Source organism: Dendropsophus ebraccatus, chromosome 2, assembly GCF_027789765.1.
Source record: "Dendropsophus ebraccatus isolate aDenEbr1 chromosome 2, aDenEbr1.pat, whole genome shotgun sequence".
NCBI lineage: Eukaryota > Metazoa > Chordata > Amphibia > Anura > Hylidae > Dendropsophus > Dendropsophus ebraccatus.
In genome coordinates this window covers 134,184,329-134,206,206 of record NC_091455.1, presented here as the reverse complement: position 1 = coordinate 134,206,206, position 21,878 = coordinate 134,184,329, and the positions used below count along the sequence as shown (strand labels likewise).

At 42.8% G+C, this 21,878-nt stretch overlaps 1 protein-coding gene across 1 annotated transcript; it reads left to right on the top strand.

Annotated features, from left to right (window-relative positions):
* Positions 1-2,884: 2,884 nt before the first annotated feature.
* On the top strand, positions 2,885-19,117 carry CTNNB1 (catenin beta 1). Its single transcript, XM_069958359.1, has 16 exons — positions 2,885-3,154; positions 11,551-11,600; positions 11,797-12,024; positions 12,099-12,352; positions 12,499-12,737; positions 12,936-13,137; positions 13,330-13,474; positions 13,791-13,894; positions 13,981-14,319; positions 14,779-14,937; positions 15,599-15,718; positions 15,889-16,039; positions 16,246-16,367; positions 17,315-17,375; positions 17,908-18,131; positions 18,238-19,117. Exons 2-15 carry the CDS (start codon positions 11,588-11,590, stop codon positions 18,114-18,116), a joined length of 2,346 nt encoding a protein of 781 aa, XP_069814460.1. The 5' UTR covers positions 2,885-3,154; positions 11,551-11,587; the 3' UTR covers positions 18,117-18,131; positions 18,238-19,117.
* The last annotated feature ends 2,761 nt before the right edge of the window (positions 19,118-21,878 follow it).

The window sequence follows — 21,878 nt, the reverse complement described above, 5'->3', positions numbered from 1 at the left end:
GTTGCGGAGAGCGGAGGTGCGAGAACCTTCCCGTTCAAAGAGATTGAACGCAGGATTTGGCGCTGAGTCCGCACGCTGGGTTTCTGCACGGAATCTCGGCATCGATTCTCTAGTCTAAACGGGGCCTTAGGTAAAAATAGGATGTCTGTTATTTTCTATACAGCCCCAGCAATATATTAAAATTTGTGAATGGATGGAGTACCCCATTAACCCCACAGCGTGTAAAACACACGCTGTGGGGTCAAAGGGGTACTTTGTCCATTTAAAATTGCTGTGTGTGCAGTACAGAACCACAAGGAACAAGTATAATAATAATAATAATAATAATAATATTTTTTATTTATATAGCACCAACAGATTCCGCAGCACTTTACAATTCTGGGGTACATACATAGACAAAAAATAGACATTACAGAGATATACATAAAATTATCCATACATGAAGAGTGAGGGCCCTGCTCACATGCATCAGCTTACACACTATTAGGAGGGGGTGCGAGCCAAAATGGAAGAGGGGCAAAGGGCTTCATTGTTACAATGGTCCAGACATCTTCATAAATAGGGCAGTGTGGGTAAATGTGGGTGAACCTGTCACCAACCAATGCCTGCCTGCTACAGGTCTTAGTGCTTAAATGCTTGATGTATGTGGGGGCGGGGGTGGGGCGTGGGGGGGGTTGTTGAGGGTAGCAGTCAAATTAGGGAACCTGGTAAGCCTGTTTGAACAGATGAGTTTTGAGGGCACGTTTGAAGCTTTGGGTATTGGAGGTGAGCCTGACAGTCTTGGGTAATGCATTCCATAGAACTGGTGCAGTATATTTTAATACCTTGACAGAAAGCAGATATTCTGAACATGGGGATTCCGGGGATTCCCCCCCCCCCCCTTAATTTCTACTGAAAATAAGTCTACATGATTGAGACCTGAGAACACTTTGCCCACAAAGTAGTTAAGTGGGGGGTTTTAGCCTGTTTGGGTGTTTTCGGTCTAGTATTTTGGGGTGTGTTTTGTTTAAATACATAGTAAAATGTATAATAATAGATTTCTAGCAAAGTTTACAGGCAAAAGACATCCCCCTGAGTCTGGATCCAAGAGACATGCCAGTACGTGTTCAGACTCGGCATACAATAGACCACAGGCTTAGGTAAATAAGTATGTTACACTGACTGTAGACATAAGATTGATGTCAGCGGTTACTTCCCGTCTGTGGTGACTGTCCCCAACATTTATTATTGGGGATGGGGAGATTGGACAGACAGGATTTTAACCCCTCCCATCCTATTGTTTCCCCAAGGATATGTGGTTGCTTTTCCTGCTCTCACCATAAAAATAACATGCTAGTGCAACAATGGGCAGCATGCTGGCTCAGTAGTTGGCACGGTTGCCTTGCAGCACTTGGGCTTGGCTTCACATCGCACCAATCACAACATCTACTTGGAGTTTGTATGTTCATCACGAGTTTCCTCCAAAACAAAACATGGTGATAGGTTCATTTGGAATTTGGATTGTAAGCTCCAATGGGGACAAGGACTGACGTGTGCGATACCATTCTCTGTACAGTGCTGCGGAATATGTTGGTGCTACATAAATGAGTAAAAGAAAAAACATGCTGAACTGGACAAAAAACAAATGGTCGATTGCACAGTGAAATGGTGAGAGGTACGTGCTGTATTACAATGGCAGTGCTAACCTATGCTGTGTGCGCAGTACAGGAGTCGCTGGCCCTCTCTGCCTGGAATGTGGCTGCCGGAGATCTATTTCTGGCATTATGGTCTGACAAATGTGGAGAAAAGAAAAACACAGATTGTGAAACTGTAAACCACAATGTGCGCGGCTGAATGGGCGGACAGCACTAGGCTGGTAATACAGTACAGCCTATTCAGCATCACCGGGGCTTATTCCATGAGACTCCAGTCCACTGGTAATTCTCTCCCGTGTAGGTGGGGGGCTGTATGCTGAGAACCCCACCATCACTGGCATAGAGAGACAGGTTTTTCCATAGGGCTCAATGAATCATGCCTCATACTGTTCTATTGATACATAAGGTCCTCTCCTTACTAGACAGCAGCCCACACACCAGGGTTATGGGGTAGTGACCCAGAGGCTATGAGGTGCTACAACACTCAGCTACCATAAGGTTACATCCTTGTAGCACTATATTGCCTCTATAGTGGAAGTGTGAGCCATATGAAGTGCACAGAGCTGCCTTACACTTGTATTATGATGGCACTATAGTATTGTAGATGCTGTTTAGTCCTCCAGACAAGATTAAGTAACTTTACAGAAAGTGCCAGTTTCTTGAGGAAAAGTTGAGCCAGAGCAGTGAAGGGTTAACGCTCCCCACCCCCTCCCCCTTTGTTTCTGGCTCTGCCTTCCTCTAGCTCCACATTCCAACCCCGGGGAAAAGGTGCGTGGGACCCATCACCAGTCTCGGATCCCTCCGCCAGTCAGCTCTCCAATCCACACAATGAGCAGTATCAGAGCAGCCTCCCCGCCCTGCACCTGGGAGCGGGCACCGGACCGGGCTCCTGCCGGGCGTTACTCCCGTATGTCAGTGTCATAGTGATATGTATGTGAAGTATAAGTTAGACAAATGAGTCCATTACGCTAATATAATAACGTCCAGATCTGGTTTTATAATAGTGTCTTGCCACTACCCGCCTCTATATCACTCCCTATAGTGCAGTGCAAATGCTGTGATCTTATAATAAACCCTTACAAGACACCTCGCATAACAAGACGAGCAGGAGCCGAGAGGAGGCGGGACTACTTTTTCTCTCGCCCGTTCCTCCCTCGCTCTAGCGCTCCCTCCTGCTGTGCGTTGAGTAGGCGGAGGGATACCAGCAGAGCCGGCGAAGCGCCCTGGTATAAAACTAGAGTGTGCGGCGCCATTTTAAGCCTCTGTGTCGTGTTGTGAGGAGGGAGAGAGCGCAGATCTGCGGCCGCTGGGGAAACCACGGGGGGACAGAATAACGCGGGGATTCGTGTACACCTTACCGTGTGACTGAGGCATCTGCCTGCCGCACAACCGTATGTTACGTCACTCCTGAAGCGGGGCGCCAGCTAAGGAGAACGAGGGACGGTGGTGGTGGAGGAGTAGGAGGCCAGCACCGGGCGACATTGTGTTAACAGCCGGAACCTGGACGCAAGGACTGTGCGGTATGTATGCGGTTATTTCCTGTGCGGCACATGTGACTGGATACATAAGCTGGCGGCTGTATGGAGGTCGGAGCTCGGCCTCATGTGCTGTATTGTTATATAAGGTGCTGTAGGGTGGGGATCGGGGTGCCCGGGCCTGTGCAGGGTGTGTGTGCTGAGGGCAGCCGCCTGGCACTGCCACTGTGAGCCCCGGCTGCCTCGTACGACACGTAGTGTAACGTGCGGCGGTGTCCTTGGTGCCGTGTTTACCTCTGCAGCATCCCGCTCGTCAGCTCCATGGGCGCTACGTTAGCGTTACGCTGTGCCCGGCTGTACGTTAGGCTCTACATTAGGCTGTGCCCGGCTGTACGTTAGGCTCTACGTTAGGCTGTACCCGGCTGTACGTTAGGCTGTGCCCGGCACTTGATTACTTTGTGCTGGCTGCTCTTTGTTTCGGGGAGTGATTACTTTAGTCTGGGCTCCAGTGAAACCTGAGCTCCTCCAAACTGTAGTTTTCTTATAAAATGGCTTTGTGTAGGGCGGGGGTGCGGACAAGGCTCAGCCTCCCTCCCCTTCCCTTATACAGAGTTCCTGTTGCTGATGTCTGCAGTCTCCTCCGCTCCTTACCTGATGGGGGGCTAGGTAACTTTCCGCTGCCTGTGACTCCTGCATTGCATTCTAGGGGTGGGGATATGAGCTCTTAGAGTTTTAGTGGTTGATCTATGGTTTATAAGCAGTGCCAATAATTCATTATGTTGGGACTCTAAAATGGTAGGGCTGGGTCTTGTTTCATGTTTCACTGAACCCCTCCCCCCTTTCTGTTTCTTGGATGAGATGTGGCAGGAATGTTTCCTTCTCCAAGAGGAAATGGTTTTAGCTTTGAAGGAGCAGAAGTCATGTGTCCATTTCACATAGTAACCAGTGTACAGATACTACTTCCTCCACATGCAGAATGTGAGGAGCAGCAGGGCACTGTATATTGTATATTGGCAGGAGAATTCCTGCACACTTGGTATGGTGGGCATCTCAAAACTTCTATACATTGCACAACTGGTTATGTGTCAGTGAGAAGATATGGATCCTGGCTGGTAATGGGAGGCAGAATGATCCTACATGAGGTCTGCTCTCTCTCCACAGCCATATGGTGGTGAGGACCATGCTGACCTGTGCTATAGAGCAGTAATGGCTTCTAAATTGTACAACTTGGAACTAGATTTTTCTAAGTCACATACTAAAGGAAAATACTTGATTTCTTTGAACCTGTATACATTCTGCTCATCCGTCAGACTTGTATGGATGAAGGTAAACCCAGGCACTAACTCTAGGTGTATTGGTGGCTATCCAGTCTAGTTTACATACTGTGAGGTAAAGGCGGGTGGCAGTAAGGTAGGGCTACCGCTGTTCAGTCTGTGCTGGATAATATGGTAGTCCTGTCTCTACGTGTAGATTGTGTTTTAAATGTCTGTTTCAGACACAACAGCCTCCTTGCATCTTTGATGGCTTGGCTTCATACACTATCAGTGGCCCCATATCTGCATGCACTTGCTGTAGTCTCCTTGGATTTCCCTTCACTACATTTCTACCAATATTTCAAAAGCTTATGGGAAGTTTTGTTCCTCCTAAAAATATATTCAGTGTGCAAGGTTGGGACTGATGTGACTTTACATTGGGGGCTCCATAAACAAGACAGTGTTAAGTGATGCAGAGAAACACAACTTAAAGGATGCTACTGTATGTTTTCAGAACTGTGTTAAGTAACTTAGTCCATGTGTAAAGTGTTAGCCGATTGTTCTTGGGAAGTATGGGAGGTAAACACTTGTCAATACAGTACATGTACTGTACACATCCAATATGTTATCTATAGTTTCTAATACTTTGGACAGACATAACAGCATAAAATTGTAAACTTGTAATGTGGCTGTTTCAGGAAGGTTTACCAGGGTCTGAACTGATGGTTTGCAGTTAAACATGCAGGGTTGCTGGCCTGATATTAGGACAAGACCCCTCTACAGAAACAAGCCCCTGCACAAACCCAGGTTATGTAGTGGTCATTATAACTTATACTGATGGAGAACTTCATGAGTGGCTTGGCACCTTCCGCAGGCCAGGCTAGTTCTCCCCAGCAGAGACTCCATCATTCCTTCCTACTGATGGCTTAGTATCAGCAGTGGAGGCAATAATGACTGACATGCGGCTGCACAATGCTCTGGCGCATACCTGGTCCCGTATTGGTGGGCATGGCAGGGAGGTCAGCTGCTAAGCAACTTCACAATCAATATGCAGTGTTGGCTGGGAAAGTGGGCATATACAAGCCAAATTTCATAGAATTTTTTTTTTTTTTTTTGTGGCAAGTGATATAGCTGTGTAAACAAAACATGGAGTCCTCTACCTTGTAACATACTGTGGGTAGCATATATTGCCTCAACCACCACCATAAATGTGCAGACTAACTAGTGAAGGCAAGTATTGTGCTGGTTTATTCCTCCAGCGCCCCTCGGCTCTTGAATGTGCCTTGTTTGGTTTGCCCAAAACTGTAATGTCGTAGTTGAGGTGATGTATGCAATCGAGAGCTTGTGAAATTGTATGTGCACTAGACTTGCACAAAGCCATGCCTTAGAGTTGGGAACTTTACTAGTGAAAAGCTTATGCTGGAAAAGAAACGTTTGTGTAAGTGAGCTTGGATTTTCCCAACGTGCATCTGTATCTAAACATGAGCAGCCATTAAAATGAGTGTCCTCCCCAGGGTCGGTCACCCATTTCCTTGTTTGTTCTTGGTTCACCTGAGCACTTGTTGATCAGACAGCTGACATCCACTGACCTGTTCTGGTTCTTAAATATTGGTTATATGCTCAAAAAGACCATGGAGTGGGAATTTATCAAACTGCAAACGAATAGCAATTGTCCATAACAACCAATCGGGCTTCAGCTTTATTTTCTCTCCTCACCTGGTGGAACCAGCACTGGTGATAGAGGAAGGGGAAGGACTTTAACCTACAATGCAGTTGTGGAGAAGCTTGTGGTAAGACTGATCCTAATTGTCAGATCTTTTTATAAATGAAGAGCAGTCTGGTTGCTGTAGGCAGCTTTTGCACAAGGATTTATAATGGTATTTGGGGTGTCACTATAGGATTGCCATGAGTATTTATGGTTTAGTTGGTTGTGCTAATATAACTATTTGTACTGCATTGTAAAGGCAAGCTGCAGCTATATTGCATAACTTAAATCTGTTAGAAACTGAGCTTTTTCCCATGACTTATTGGGACTTTTCTCAGAGTAGCTTGTAAATGGGAGTAAAGGCCCTATTACACTGGGCGAGTATCGTGCGAAAAATCATTATTTGGATTTAAACAATGATCATTTGTGTATGCCGGAAACAATTGAGAAATCGTTTTTAATGATGGCACCTTCTTAAGTTGACCCTAAAATCTAAATCTCTAAACTTCCGTGTATGTAGACATTGTCCCTTTTGCTGTGATCAGGAGTAAACCATCTGGGTAATGATTGTGGTAACAATGGTAACTAAGAATATCCTTTGTATTATGGTGAATGATTTCAGGTCGTTCCCAAAACGATTGTTTATTATTGCCAAAAACAAAATCACTTTGTGAAATAAGAACTTAACACTGGGCAGTACACAGTCTTACAGGAATGTCCGTGACCACTGAGGACAGGGCTATAGTAGTGTTATATCTTGTAAGGGAACTTTGTTTGCTGCAGTCTGCCAAACTGCAATAATTGGAACGGTGGATATCTAGAACCATAATTCTAGAGGTCTGGGACTTCTAGCCAGTCCCCTAGCTTCTAAACTCAAGCTGGACCATAGCTTTACAACTGCTTGACTTTAAGAGGATAGGAATCACCAGCCTGCCCGCAACGTTGTTCCTATGCTCTATAGGGTAAAATCCCATCCAGCCAACCTAGTGAGAGCTGACTCTGACACCACAGCTAGAGTTTGAATAGTGAAGCCATATTCTGGCCTGTCTCCCTGAATGTCAAATGGCTTTTGGTAACAACATACACATGCATGCATTTTCAGTGGACACAGCCAGACACCAGGGGTGTCTGACAATCTCAAAGGGAGCAAAAGGCTAAAGTTGAAGTTCAGCATGCCCAATACTACTATCCCAGAAATTTGTAGGCCACATTTAATAACGGTATCTGTTGCTTTTAGAAAACCAAAGACTGTTGTGCAGACTTAGGTAATTTCTAAGGCAATGGGTTTCTTAGCAGTAAGTAGCTTTCTTCTGGAGGAGAGTATTTTCAGATGTTTGGTTTTCTGCAAGAAGTCATAGGAACACTGAGCTGTTTTATAACATGAGCATATTAAGTTCTCAATTTCCTGGATTACTAGGGTGACTGGTAAAACTAGTATGATAGTGGTTAAATGATGGCCGCTTGTCCCCTCAATTGCAGAGCCAGTCATAGGAGCACATACAGCTAATCAGCACTATAGACTGCATTGCAGAGCTTGTTGAAGTGGAAATGACTGAGGGTGTAATCTATAATGCAGGAAACTTGGTGTCCCCGCTGTATGGAATGTAACTTAAGGCTAATTTACCCAGGCATGTGATCAGGCAGACAAGCATTATGTGTTGGCTGATCACATCTTTCATCTGGATGCATCTTGGTTGTGAATGTGCAGATCTATTAGTTATACAAACGCTCCTGATCTGCCCAAAGAAACAAATTGCAATTTAGCCTTTATTAGGTGCTGGTAAAATGAAAGCTGAGCTGTAATTTGTTGGTATAGGGAAATCTGTCAGTTTGCCTAAACCCAGATCTGTCTGAAACAGAGGGGTCTGAGCTGAATTACCCTGTGAAGCTTACCCAAGTGCACCTAAGCTTCCTTGATGATGCTTGTGAAGGGAAATCTACCTAAGGCCCTGTTCACACAGAGCAAGAGGGGTGGAATTGTCTGCCGCAGAATGCCGTTGGCCTCCGTGTCATAATGGCACTCTATGGGAGGTGTGCGTGCTGCATCGCTCAGCGTAGAAGAATTAACATGTTTATTCTTCAGTGCCAAGATATGCAGGGTGCACGCCTCCCATAGTCATTATGACACTGAGGCTAACAGCATTCCGCTGCGGAATTCTGTCCCTCTTTTGTGTGAACGGGGCCTATGGGTAGCTTCACACATACTGCATCGCAGCGGATTTTCTGCTGCGGATCCGCAGAAGACTTGACTAAATGAATGAGCACTGCATAAAATCTGCACCAACAAGTCTGCTGCGGATCCGCAGATTGACAGTGCCGATTTATTGCTGTGACCATTTATTCAAATCGTCAGCCGAAAATCCGCTGCAATGCGTTGTGGGAAGCTACCCTTAAGTAGTAGGATCTCATCTACAGCAGTATTTTGTCTGTAAATCAGATCCTGAAAGATACTGATATGTGGGCGAGGCCTAAAGACTTTAGCCTGGGTGCCCAAGCTAAATACATCCCACTGTTGGCTTCCTTTAGGGTAGCTTCACACGTATCGTATCGCTGCGTTATTGCGTTTTTTATGCGCTTTTTACATGCGAGTTGATTTTCACATGAAAAGCAAAACGCGCATGTAAAAATCACCCCAACACGCAGCGCTACGGTACGTGTGAAGGCACCCTTAGGCTACATTTACGCATTCTGTCGTTTTTTTCAGGACCGTAAATTGTCTGCAATTAGCAAAAAATGTATTCATAGTGCATCTGTAATTCATATCTGCAAATAAGGAACCAATATTACTTTATGGACATCTGTAACTTTAAAGTTCCAGATGCGCTCAGACCTCTATGGGTGAATCTATGCCATAATTACAACCCGTTCTAGGTCCTGTAAGTAATTTTTGCATATCAGTGCTCAGGCCAATAGAAACCAGTGGGCCCTAAACCTGTCTTATTGCAGATCCGCAACTACGGACAAATTTATGGAACATGTAGCCTTAGTTTGGACTTTGCCTAGTTTTCTTTTGTGAATTGTACAAAAAAACGCGCTAATATGTAGTTTTTGCTTAAGGCCATTTTACATGGGATGATCATTGTTGGTGTTCCTAGGAGTGCTCACTTGCCCAATCTCCCCTGTAGAACGGTCAGCTTTTCGATTGTGTCTCAAGGTAAGCTTGGTAAAGTCATTGTTACCGGACATACCTGTCTAAACGGTGTTTGGTAATACATTTAAATGACCACACAAATGATACAGTAGTTTATGCAGCCTGGCCACTCAATGGTGTCATGTAACTGGGCTGTAGACGAATGCAGATCAGCGCTAATGTGCGGCCAAACATCAGGCTGCTAAGGGGCACTTAGACTAGCTGCAGTTTATTGCGCAAACTCCAATGTATAGTGGTGAAAATGATGTGAATGTAAGACTATAGATCCTGTTGACATGTGCAGGGAGCTTAGTGCATACAAAAAATTGATTAAACGTAGAGTGACTATTACTGTATTACATGGATATACAGCTCTTGACAGAATCATAGGTGCTAGAAGTTGCACTTTTGTGGTTTTCAATATGAACTTTATAAAATTTAGAAAACCAAAATGTTAGGTGTCAGTAACAAACATAAAGGTGGATTAGGTCCTGGCATTTACAGAATAGATCATTCTCCTTTAGTCAATACTGACTGTCACTTTGGTCATGACACTCACTGTACTGAGTAACTGCCTATATGTACAAAACTTTTCAAAAAGTACAGTTAAGGTTGCGTTTACACTGAAGTTTTTTCTCTCCACCACAGTTCCGTTTTTAACCTAAACTGAATCTGACGGATCTGTCAAAACACCCCATTCATTTCTATGTATTTCTGTTGTGCTCCGTTGATCATATTTGTGCTCAGTTTGCATGTATTCCTATATCATTCCTGTTTTTGTGAAAGGAAGAAAAAATCCTGCATGCAGCTTTTTTTTCTCAGTTTGAAAAAAACAGAACACAAACTGAAAGTGCACTTCTGTAACATCTGTTTGAAAGTTAAAGCGTAATTGTCATGATTTTTTTTTTATTGCAGAAATCAGTATAAGCGATTTTAAGAAACTCTAATAGGTTTCATCAGCCAAAAAAGCCTCCTTCTGTACTCAAGAAGCAATCTCCCTGCCTCCCCCCCTGACTTCTTATCTGTGCATTATCAGGCAAACACGTCTTCATTACAGAGAAGCCAGTGAAGACGGGCTCTGCTCTCTCCATTGTAAGCCTATGAAGGGGGGAGGGGCTGAGGGAGATGAGGGAGCAGGAAGAGGTGACATGAAGGTCAGCTGTTTGTAGACTCTGGGCACCTAAACCGCAAAATTCAGGTGTCAGAAAGGTCAGTGCTTATCTATGATCTTACTGAGAGAAGATTGCAGGGTGTTGTGCTGTGCAGAAATCCTCCATGCTCACTCACTCCTCTCAGCCCCTCCCCTCTCCATAGCCACATAATGGACACAGAAATCCTGCTTCATTTGATGTGAGGGGGGAGGCTGGGAGATTGCTTTTTCAGTACAGAAGGAAACTCTTTTAGTACATAAGACCTATTAGAGTTTCTTAAAATCGCTTGTACTGTTATTTGATGATTTCAGAAAAATGGCCCAGAAATGACAGTTACGCTTTAAGTCTTCATCAGTTTCAGAGCGTGCGCAGAAGTGAGAAACCAAAGGAAAATAAACTGATATGCAAACTGATGGACAAGACAGTGTTTTTTTTGTTTTGTTTTTTTAAAAGCCAAAATGCAAACAGACAATAGTGAACATTTTGCAGTCAGTTTGCATCAGTCTGCTCATTAGTTTTTTTGCTTATCCATTCAATGAATATGGACAGATCTGTTAGCAAATAAGAAACGTTAGTGTGAACCCAGCCAAACGGTGCCAACTCAGAAGACTCTACAAATCCATTCCTCAGATCCTCCAAATACGTTTTTGTTTTTTTACTTTGAGCTGTTATCTGCAATGTGTTTAGTCTCCTTGCTGCTGTGCAGTCTGGTTTTCCTCATACAATATGAGATTCCCTGGTTTAATGAGAATTGGCGTATTGCCACAGGAAGAACAAGTACATAAGGATATGCAAAGCAATTTTGAAAGTCCTTTTAGGGTACAATTGCTTCTATGTAAGGGAATCTATTGTTTAAACTGTTACATGCGTAATTGTTGGAACACCTAGTAAGTATTGCTGGATTTTGTGAAAGAGCGTTAAACTTGCACCTCAGTTTTGCCTTTGGTTTAGGATACTATGAAGCACCAATTTGTTGGGCCCATTTCTGGGGCCTTTAACATGAAAACTGAAGTTGCCTCATTACAGCAATAAATAAAGACAAGTCCGGAAAACAAACCAGAGTACCAGATGGGAGACTGAAAGCCCTATCATAAATCAGAAGCTTAAACCTAGTATTACCTTTCCCCCCAAACTAGAAGTGTATTATAAGCATATAGTTGTGAATGGTTTCCTGTGTAGTAATATGCATGTTCTTTCTTTAGATTTCTACAGCACAGAGGTCTTGTCCTGCACTGAAACATGGCAACTCAAGGTAACTGACATTTTTATCAATCTTTACAGCTCCTGTATGTTAGATTAAAAAAAAACTAAAGTTTGAGAACTAACCTGACTTCTGCTATTATGATCTCAATCTGCTAGATTAGATGGAAAACTATAGATAAAAGTTGTGTCAGGTTTTTTTTTCCAATCTGTAGTTTTAACTTCTGTATGTATTGTCTAATTTTTAGCTGACCTAATGGAGCTAGACATGGCAATGGAGCCAGATCGGAAAGCTGCAGTCAGTCACTGGCAGCAGCAGTCATATCTGGATTCTGGAATTCATTCTGGAGCTACTACTACTGCCCCATCTCTCAGTGGGAAGGGGAATCCAGATGAGGAAGATGTGGATACATCCCAAGTACTGTATGAATGGGAGCAGGGCTTCTCTCAGCCTTTCACTCAAGATCAAGTGGCAGGTAAGAAAATAACTTGCGATTCTTAAATTAATCTAAACAGGCTTTTATATAAGTTTTGTTTCTTTGTTTTGAAGATATTGATGGGCAGTTTGCAATGACAAGAGCACAAAGGGTGCGAGCTGCCATGTTTCCTGAAACACTAGATGAAGGCATGCAAATTCCCTCTACACAGTTTGACTCTGCTCATCCTACAAATGTGCAGCGCTTGGCTGAACCTTCACAGATGCTGAAACATGCTGTAGTCAACTTGATAAACTACCAAGATGATGCTGAATTGGCTACTCGTGCTATTCCTGAGTTAACAAAACTGCTTAATGATGAGGACCAGGTAAGCTACTCTTGTGGTTTTGTTAAAAGAACAATCTATGGAAACGTAAACTTGCTCTGGATGGTAGCCCTCATCTAAAATTTATCCCACCTATTTGAAGTAATGACACGTAAAGCTCCAACTTGGCATTTTACATTCTTTTCTAGGTTGTGGTTAACAAAGCTGCAGTTATGGTTCATCAGCTATCAAAGAAGGAAGCTTCCCGCCATGCTATTATGCGTTCTCCACAGATGGTTTCTGCAATTGTTCGTACCATGCAGAACACAAATGATGTTGAAACTGCACGGTGTACTGCTGGTACACTTCACAATCTTTCTCACCATCGTGAAGGGTTGCTGGCCATCTTTAAATCTGGAGGCATTCCCGCTTTGGTCAAAATGCTAGGGTATGTGTCTTATTGCAAGGAGTCTTAATGAAGTTAATGAAAACACTGCAGTAAAAGGTTTCAATTAGCTGCTGCATTAATATGAACTGAGATTAAATTCTAGTTTTTATACTCTAGCTTTAAAATGTTGCATGCTATGTGGTTATGACATATTTAGAACTTATTGGTGCTCAACACATTGTGTATGTGTATACTTAGGTCACCTGTGGACTCGGTGCTCTTTTACGCAATCACAACACTGCACAATCTTCTCTTGCATCAAGAAGGAGCAAAAATGGCTGTTCGTTTAGCTGGAGGATTGCAAAAAATGGTTGCTTTGCTGAATAAAACAAATGTCAAGTTTTTAGCCATCACAACAGATTGTCTCCAAATATTGGCCTATGGGAACCAAGAGAGCAAGGTAAGTTTTGTTGATTGGTCCTGCCAAATGTTGAATTGTGTGAAGAAAAACCAGGTATCTGGCAAATAAGAACACTGGTATCATTGGCTGCATATTCTTACTTTAGCAATGTGAAGCTTGGTCATGTGTTAATGCAGGATACTTTACACTTGTTATATTGTACTGATGGCCTAATTTTTCACTTGGTTCTAGCTAATAATTCTTGCAAGTGGCGGTCCTCAGGCATTGGTCACAATAATGAGGACTTACAGCTACGAGAAACTTCTGTGGACCACAAGCCGTGTGCTAAAGGTGTTATCTGTCTGCTCTAGTAATAAGCCTGCTATTGTTGAAGCTGGTAAGTTTGCTGGGGAGCCTCCTATGCTTTGATCAGGTCACACTATTACAGTCAAGACTGGCCCCAAGATGCTTAATTCTGAGAACTCTGCGATCCTGTGACTATTCTTTCATGCTGAGCAGTTAAGCCGCAATGACCCTGTAGGGTCCCAAGACTTGGCTTTTAAATGTAGCATTGTTGGCTGCCAACTTATGTCTTGTTGTCTTAAGTTTTAACAACTAAAACGACAATGTAACCTTGCAGTGCTCAGCTTAGGGTCTTGCTCCTGTTTCTGCTATAGAAGTAGGTTATGTAAAATGGCTGTCTTGCTGTTTAGGTGGAATGCAAGCTTTGGGGCTACACCTCACTGACCCGAGCCAACGTCTGGTACAGAATTGTCTTTGGACGTTAAGAAATCTCTCAGATGCTGCAACTAAACAGGTAACAAATGGCAGATTGGGTTTTTTGGTTTTTACTTTGTACTGCTGTCTCTCCCTTTATTTATTTATTTATTTATTTTTTTATAGGAAGGGATGGAAGGTCTTCTAGGAACTCTTGTTCAGCTGCTTGGATCAGATGATATAAATGTTGTAACTTGTGCTGCTGGTATTCTGTCCAATCTTACATGCAACAACTACAAGAATAAGATGATGGTCTGTCAAGTTGGAGGAATTGAGGCACTAGTGCGCACTGTTCTACGTGCTGGTGATAGAGAGGACATCACAGAACCTGCTATATGTGCCCTTCGTCACCTTACTAGCAGACACCAGGAAGCAGAAATGGCTCAAAATGCAGTGAGACTCCACTATGGACTTCCAGTGGTGGTGAAATTATTGCACCCACCTTCTCATTGGCCCCTCATTAAGGTAAAATTTTCTGTACCTGAGTCATTGACATAAAGTGGTGTGTAGTATGTTTTAAATGATCACAGTGCGTACAGAGGGTAGTCAAAAGTAAGCTGCAAGATACTTGGTTTTGGTGCTTTCGCCCTGATTCTCTGCATGTTCATGAAGCAGTCTTACACAGAATCCTGCCAAGAACATGGGTTAATATGGTGATATAATCAATTTTAATTGTCAAGGGGTGGGGGCTAAACAAAGGGGCAATACTTGGCAGTTCTTGTTGTCCTATTACAGGCAGGGCAAAAAGAGGGTCGTTGTGTAGCATATGGCTTTTCATGAGTGGGGGGAGATGATTCCACACGTGTTCCTTTTACACAGATGACACTGGAGGACATGGGGAGAGCAAGTGCAACAACTTTTATTTTGTACATTTCTTGATCGTTAATTTATTTTGCAGTGACTTTATTTCTGGCTTTTGTTTAGGCAACTGTTGGCTTGATTCGTAACCTTGCATTGTGCCCAGCTAACCATGCTCCACTGCGTGAACAAGGTGCTATTCCAAGGCTGGTTCAGCTTCTGGTTCGTGCACACCAGGACACCCAGCGTCGTACATCTATGGGAGGAACTCAGCAGCAGTTTGTGGTATGTGAGATTCATTTCTGAACCAGACAAATTTAAATATTGGTAAATTGTTAAACTGGTTGGTGTAACTTGGCACTTCTGTTTAGACTTAGTTTTTCAATTCTTTGAGTTTTCTTTGACTTTTGTTTTAACTTTATTAGCCCTCTCCATGTTTTTACACCTTGTGTGTGATACTGTTATAAGTGATGCAATAGAGGTACAGCTGATGGGAGTCTCCACGATTGCTTAGAGCATTGGTGTTAAATTCGGGCCCTCCAGCTGTTAAGACTACAATTCCCATCATGCCTGGACAACGAAAGCTTTGGCTGTCCAGGCATGATGGGAATTGTAGTTTTGCAACAGCTGGAGGGCCTGAGTTTAACACCATGGCTTAGAGGGTTCTCCAGGCTTACAAAAAATATGGCCGCTTTCTTTCCCAGCACTACTCCTGTCCTCAGTTTGGGTGTAGGTTTGCAGCTGGGTTAAATTGAAATGAATAAATTGTAATACAACACACAACTTGTGAGCATGTGTGGTACTGGTTTTGCAAGAAAATGGCTGTCATATACCAAAAACATCTTTAAACTAAGCAGCTTTGACTGTCATATTAAATGTGCATGTCTACCTTGGATAGAATGGCAAATATTCTGCATGCATTAACCCCAATCTATTGCCTTTTTAGGAAGGTGTACGTATGGAAGAAATTGTTGAGGGGTGCACAGGTGCCCTTCATATTCTTGCTCGTGATGTGCACAACAGAATTGTTATCAGGGGGCTAAATACCATTCCACTTTTTGTACAGGTAAGTGTCCTATATAAAATTTACGGCTGATTCATGGTAAAGTTGTGTATGGTGCACTGGAATTAATTACACTTAAATGGTTATAAGGACTGTCGCGTCTGAAGGCATGATTTATCTTAGAGTTGTGTGGAAAGCTTTTGGAGGTCTAAACACCTTATTCCTTTTTATAGCTGTTATACTCTCCTATTGAAAACATTCAGCGGGTAGCAGCTGGTGTGCTCTGTGAACTGGCACAAGACAAGGAAGCTGCTGAAGCTATTGAGGCTGAAGGTGCTACTGCCCCACTTACAGAACTGCTTCACTCAAGGAATGAAGGTGTTGGTGAGTAAACAGAATTCTCATAGAACTCCTTTCTGGTTCATCTTGAACAGAGGGAAGATTGGGCTATGCTAAAGTAAACCTGTATAAAGTACCAATTATAACTCTGATTAATAGTAATAGCCTTGAAATTGACTAATGCCTAGCCCCAAAACTGGAAGTTTTCTCCTACCACCAGCTTGTATTAAATTTTTCATCATCTTCCCCAGCAACATACGCAGCAGCTGTGCTATTCCGTATGTCTGAAGACAAGCCTCAGGACTACAAGAAGCGTTTGTCTGTTGAACTTACAAGCTCTCTGTTCAGAACTGAACCAATGCCCTGGAATGAGGTAAACTTCTCAGAGCTTCAGACTTGTACTGCAGTTTTAAAATGTTGTATACCTTCTATTGCACTCATGGCCGGGCTGGCTTTGTTTACACTTCGGCAGAAATAATGACTTAAAGTAAATCTGCTTTTAACACTTAGTGTAGATGCTGGCATGTACATGACCACTAAGGCAAGTGATTGGCTACAGCAATCCCATAGGTGCATGTCCCATGACCGCAGAAAATGTAAGACAAGTATAAATAACTTGGACGTTGAGTAGTTAATTGGTGTGTCAACTTAAAGGGGCTCTGTCGCCTCCAAAACACCCGCTAAATTGCAATTTTTATGTTTCATTTCTTTGCTATAAGCCACAAATGAAGGAGTCAAAGTAGTCCTCTAAATTATATTCTTGAGCTAAGTAGTCCTCTCTATGAATCAACGTGGCCAGTTTGTAGGCTTACAACAGTGGAAAGCTACAAATTACAGATTGAGTCTGCATCCTTTATCTCAGTGCTTCTCAATTCCAGTCCTCGGGTCTCACTAACGGGTCATGTTTTGAGGATTTTCTTAGTATTTCACTGGTGATAGAATTATACTCTGTGCATCAGGTATTCACAGCTGTTTGTATGGGAAATCCTCCACACATGACCTGTTGGTGAGGACTGGAATTGAGAAGCATTGCTTTATCCTATTTATAGACTTTAGTTTAGGGTTTTGAGGCGGGTGGGTTTGGGGTGAGGGTCACTTTAAACTTCCCTTTTGGTTTAAGGCATGTTCAGAGTGTTCCTTTTTGCAAAGCTCCTGCCCCAAACTGAAAAACTCCAGTATAGCGGAGTGGTTGTCCAAATCGATGACTCTTTATCAGTGGGGTTCAGCCTTTGGCCTTGAATGCCTGTATTTAAAAAAATAATTAAAAAAAAATGCAATTTTCTTATGTTTTTATTTTTTATTTTTCTCTTCTCCCTTAAGGCTGGTGATCTAGGTGTTGACATTTGTGCCCAGGGAGAACCCCTTGGCTACAGACAGGATGGTGAGTTTGATCTTAATTTTTTTTTTTTATTTAAAAGGGGTTTGAGTTTATACTGTCTAAAACAGCAGTGTAAAATCTGAACAGGCTCTTACATTGTGTGGATCTGGGTTTGCCTGGTTCGGTGTGCATAGATTTCCCAACTGTTTAAAAAGAGGCTTGTCATTTTGAGCCTTCCCAGGCAATCCACCCACCCTTTGACATTGCTATGTTTAAAAGGTCGTCTCTGAAATGCTGCCCTGTTTTACAGTAAAATTAAGGTTCATTATGAAGGAGCCTGTTGGGTATGATCCCTGTGGTTCAGACTGCTTAAACATAACTGCATTAGTGAGATCGCTGCAGCTCTAGGACTTGCACACTTATGTGTAAATTGCAAAGCTGTCTGACTTGACTGTAGCCCTGCCAAAGGGATTCACTTTATACACTTGTCCCCTTTAAGCACTTATTGACACAATTGGCTTTGGTTGGACTTTCCTGTAACAGTTTAGTTCTGTTGAAATGTTGCCAGTGTGTGACAAATACCAAATCTTTGTAGATCCCAGCTACCGATCTTTCCATGCTGGTGGATATGGGCAAGATGCAATGGGAATGGACCCAATGATGGACCATGACATGGGAGGACATCATCCTGGTGCAGAATATCCAGTTGATGGCTTGCCAGATTTAGGCCATGCTCAGGATCTTATGGATGGCCTTCCACCAGGTGACAGCAATCAGTTGGCCTGGTTTGACACTGACCTGTAAATATATCTATTTTCGGTAAGTACACTAGAATATTCCCACTATCGGCAATACTAAGTATGCTAAATTAAGTAGTTAGAATTTCCTGGTATGACTAATGTGGTTCTTTTTGTTTCCTCTCCAGTTATTGTCAGAATGAATTTGCATTGTGATTGGCCTGTAGAGTTGCTGAGAGGGCTCGAGGGGTGGACTGGTTATCTCAGAAAGTGCCTGACACACTAACCAAGCTGAGTTTCCTATGGGAACAATGGAAGCTAACTTTATGTTCTGGTCTTTTTATTTTGGTTGGAGGAACAATACCAATGGATTTTGGAAGTGACTCGTACATCAAGAATGCACAAGAATTGTTCGCAAGCTGGAACTTCTCAAACACTAGCCTTGCTTGTTTAAATAACTTTTTTTATTTTTATTTTTTTTATCTCTGTAATGGTACTGACCTAGCTTGCTTTTTTCTTAGTATTTAGATTTATTTTCTTTTCTGCGGTAACATTTTAAGTCTCTGTAGTGTTCAGTTAGTGCATATTGCTAAAGCGGTTTCTAATTTTTAAGGATCAAGTAAGTGTAGAACACTAACTCATAATCACTCTAATTGTATCCTGAATAAAGTGGAACATTGTGTAGCCTTTTTGTATAAAACATAGACAAATAGAAATGGTCCAAATAGTTTACTTTTAATATGCTTAAAATAAGCAGGTGGATCGATTTTTGATCAAAGCTTTTATCTGGGATATGTCTGGGTAGGGGCCAGTAAGAACTTATTTGGAACCTGTAATGGACAGTTTACCAGTTGCCTTTTATCCCAAAGTTATGTACTCTGAGGCCACAGATGCTTAATGAATACAGATCATGAAATGGCTCAGAAGAATTAAAGCGGACTTTTAATGCATTCTACTGTGTCCAAGTTATTTTAAGCAAGTCCATGTGGGATAGGTTTCTGTGGTCTTATGGAACGAACCTATATGTTTGTAAATGGAATGAACAAAGTAAAGTTATTTTTAAATTCAGATGTGTGTAGTCTAAACAGAAGTATCATTTTCTCTGGAGAAATCATTGCCTTGTATACATTTTGGCTTTTTTAATTGGGGAATATGTGAATTTTAAAGGGGATCAAGTGAAATGGTTTACAATATAAAATGGTCCTGTATAAATCTGCTGCAAATGCCCTTGAGGTTAAAGGTTCTGGTTAAAGAAGTATTCTGGCATTAAATTTCTGATATACCTTTCGGTTATTTAGACATACTGCAGTGTCCCCGCTGACCACAGTGACTTTCAGCACGGAGATCAAAGGCAGCCGGTGTATAAGCAGAGTGCCGACTAAACAAAACTCCTTCCCTTTTTGTAAATTGAATTCGCTCTTATAGGCTATATGTAGGTAACCACAGGTATAGCAATAGTTTTCTATTGCCTGATAACCCCTTTAAAGCATTTGCTTTGTCGAGTGTTCTTGGCTAATCTATTGGTTGGCTCTTGGTGCTTTCAAGACCCCACCAATGGTCAGAGCTGGAAGTGCATAGCTACGTGCTTTACTTGTGGCTTCAGCTGGATCTTTGCAGGTGTCTCTTCCTGAGAGGCTACAATTATGCTGAAACACTGTGAAAGACCAGATTTTCCTTTAATGTGCTGCCTCTGTATGTAATTTTTGGTAATTGCAGGAGACTGTCTGTTATAAATCGTATGGAGACAGTCTCATGCATTAAGATGGATCAAGTGGTGGTGGAGATCCTACAATATTTTAATCCTGTCAACTTTTTGGTGGGTTTATCTAGAAGTAGAGTCTTACTGCATGACTTTAGTTTCTGTTTCTAATCTAGACTCTGGTGGGCTCACACGTAACAGAATCACAGTGCATCTCATGCTGCAAGTTTGCAACAGTCTGCTGCTATTCCCCCTGTCAGTTTCAATTAGATTGCTAGATTGAATACACATTGGAACTGTCGTCCTGCTGAAGTATGTAAGCAGTAGCCCCCTTAGCTAAACTGCCCCTGCGGCCCTGTGCATACATTACCTGCTCTGCACTCTGATTGGCTGATCAGGACATCCAGAACAAGCCAGTGTGCTGGGTTGGGACAGCACACTGATTGGCTGAGCAGGATGCAGAGATCCATAGAACAAGCTGGAACATGGACTGGGTAATGTATGCACCAGGTTAAGGGGACTGCCACCTGCATACATGCAGCAGGAAGTCAATTTGAATGAGTATGTAATCTTACTGAAACTGACAGAATTGCAGCTAGAAATCAGTTTGATTCTACATTACATGTAGCTAGACATAAAGGGGTTATCCAGGCTTAAAGGTGCTGCCCATCCTCCACTTGTGTAGTATTGCAGCTCAATTTTATTGAACTAAATAGAGAGTTGTAATGCTATCACAACTCAAACCTGAGGACAGGCTTGGTACTATTAGAAGGAAGCGGCTATTTTTCTACTGAATAAGGGTGGGTTCACACTAAAATTCTTGCGGATAACGTCCGCAGAATTCCGTCAGCTGTCCGCCCGCACATCTGGGCGCATTTCCGCCGGCCCCATAGACACCATTCTATGGGCCGGCGTATTCCGCTATACGCTGAAGTGTCACGTCACTACTTTTAGCGGATCGTGGAATACGCCGGCGTCTATGGAGCCGGCGGAAAAGCGCGTGCCCGTGCGGGCGGACAGCTGATGGAATTCCGCAGTTATTGTCCGCGAGAATTCCGTAGTGTGAACCCGCCCTAACTCTTCAAACTGGCCATCCTGGTAAGTTAGCTGTGAGTTGAATGCTTGTTCAGCTGACAGCAGTTCTTCCGGTTTCCTTCTGCCTCAAACTTTCATTTTTGCTTAATGGCAAGAAAAACTGCTTTTATTGCTCTGGTGGCATATGTCCAGAAGAGAGGATTGGGCATGTTGATTTAACTGGCTGATTTCAGTGTCCTACCACTGAAATCAGCCATTGTATGTTAACATTAAACATCCATTCTGACAGCTACAATGCACTTTTAAAGAGGAACTTTGGGAAAAATCAACAGGTACCATAAAGTGTTAGTCACCTAACAGTTACTATATGTAACTGCCCACAGCAACCAATCACAGCTCAGCTCTCTGCTAACATAAAAACTGAGCTGTGATTGGTTGCTGTGGGCAGTTTACATTTTACACCCTTTAATAAATCTGGGCTGTAGATTTGTAAATTCTATTTAAAGTCTTTAAAAATTCTATAAGTCTTCCAGTACCCATTAGCTGCTGTATGCCCTGCAGGAAGTGTTTTATTCTCTCCAGTCTGACTGCTCTGCTACCAGGAGAGGTTTTTTATGGGGACTTGCTACTGCTGTGGTTCCTGTTAGACTGGAAAGACCACATCTGACATATAGCGGGTAAGTTCTGAAACTCCAGATCTTTAAAGAAGTAATTTTACATATCTACATAACTTTCTGGTACCGGTTGACTTGAAAACTTCACTGGAGTCCCCCCCTTAATGGTAACTGAACACAGCATCAAATCTGCTGCAGATCCTGTAGGTGTGAACGCACCCTAAATGTTGACTAAAGAGGAGCCAATTTACATTATAAACTAAGTGCTTTGACAATCGACTTGGCAGCTGCCTGCCTTCAGCTCCATGCTGCTCTTACCTGGGTGTTTGGGTAAGTGGGAGTTTCCCAGGACTGGATCCAGCTTTTCCCATAACCCAGGGAGGTTGAAGTACAAACGAAGCACTCTGCGTTTATTATGTGAATTCAATCATCTCTAGGACAAGGACAGCCAGTACCTTTCACAGATCAGTGCTTCATCTTC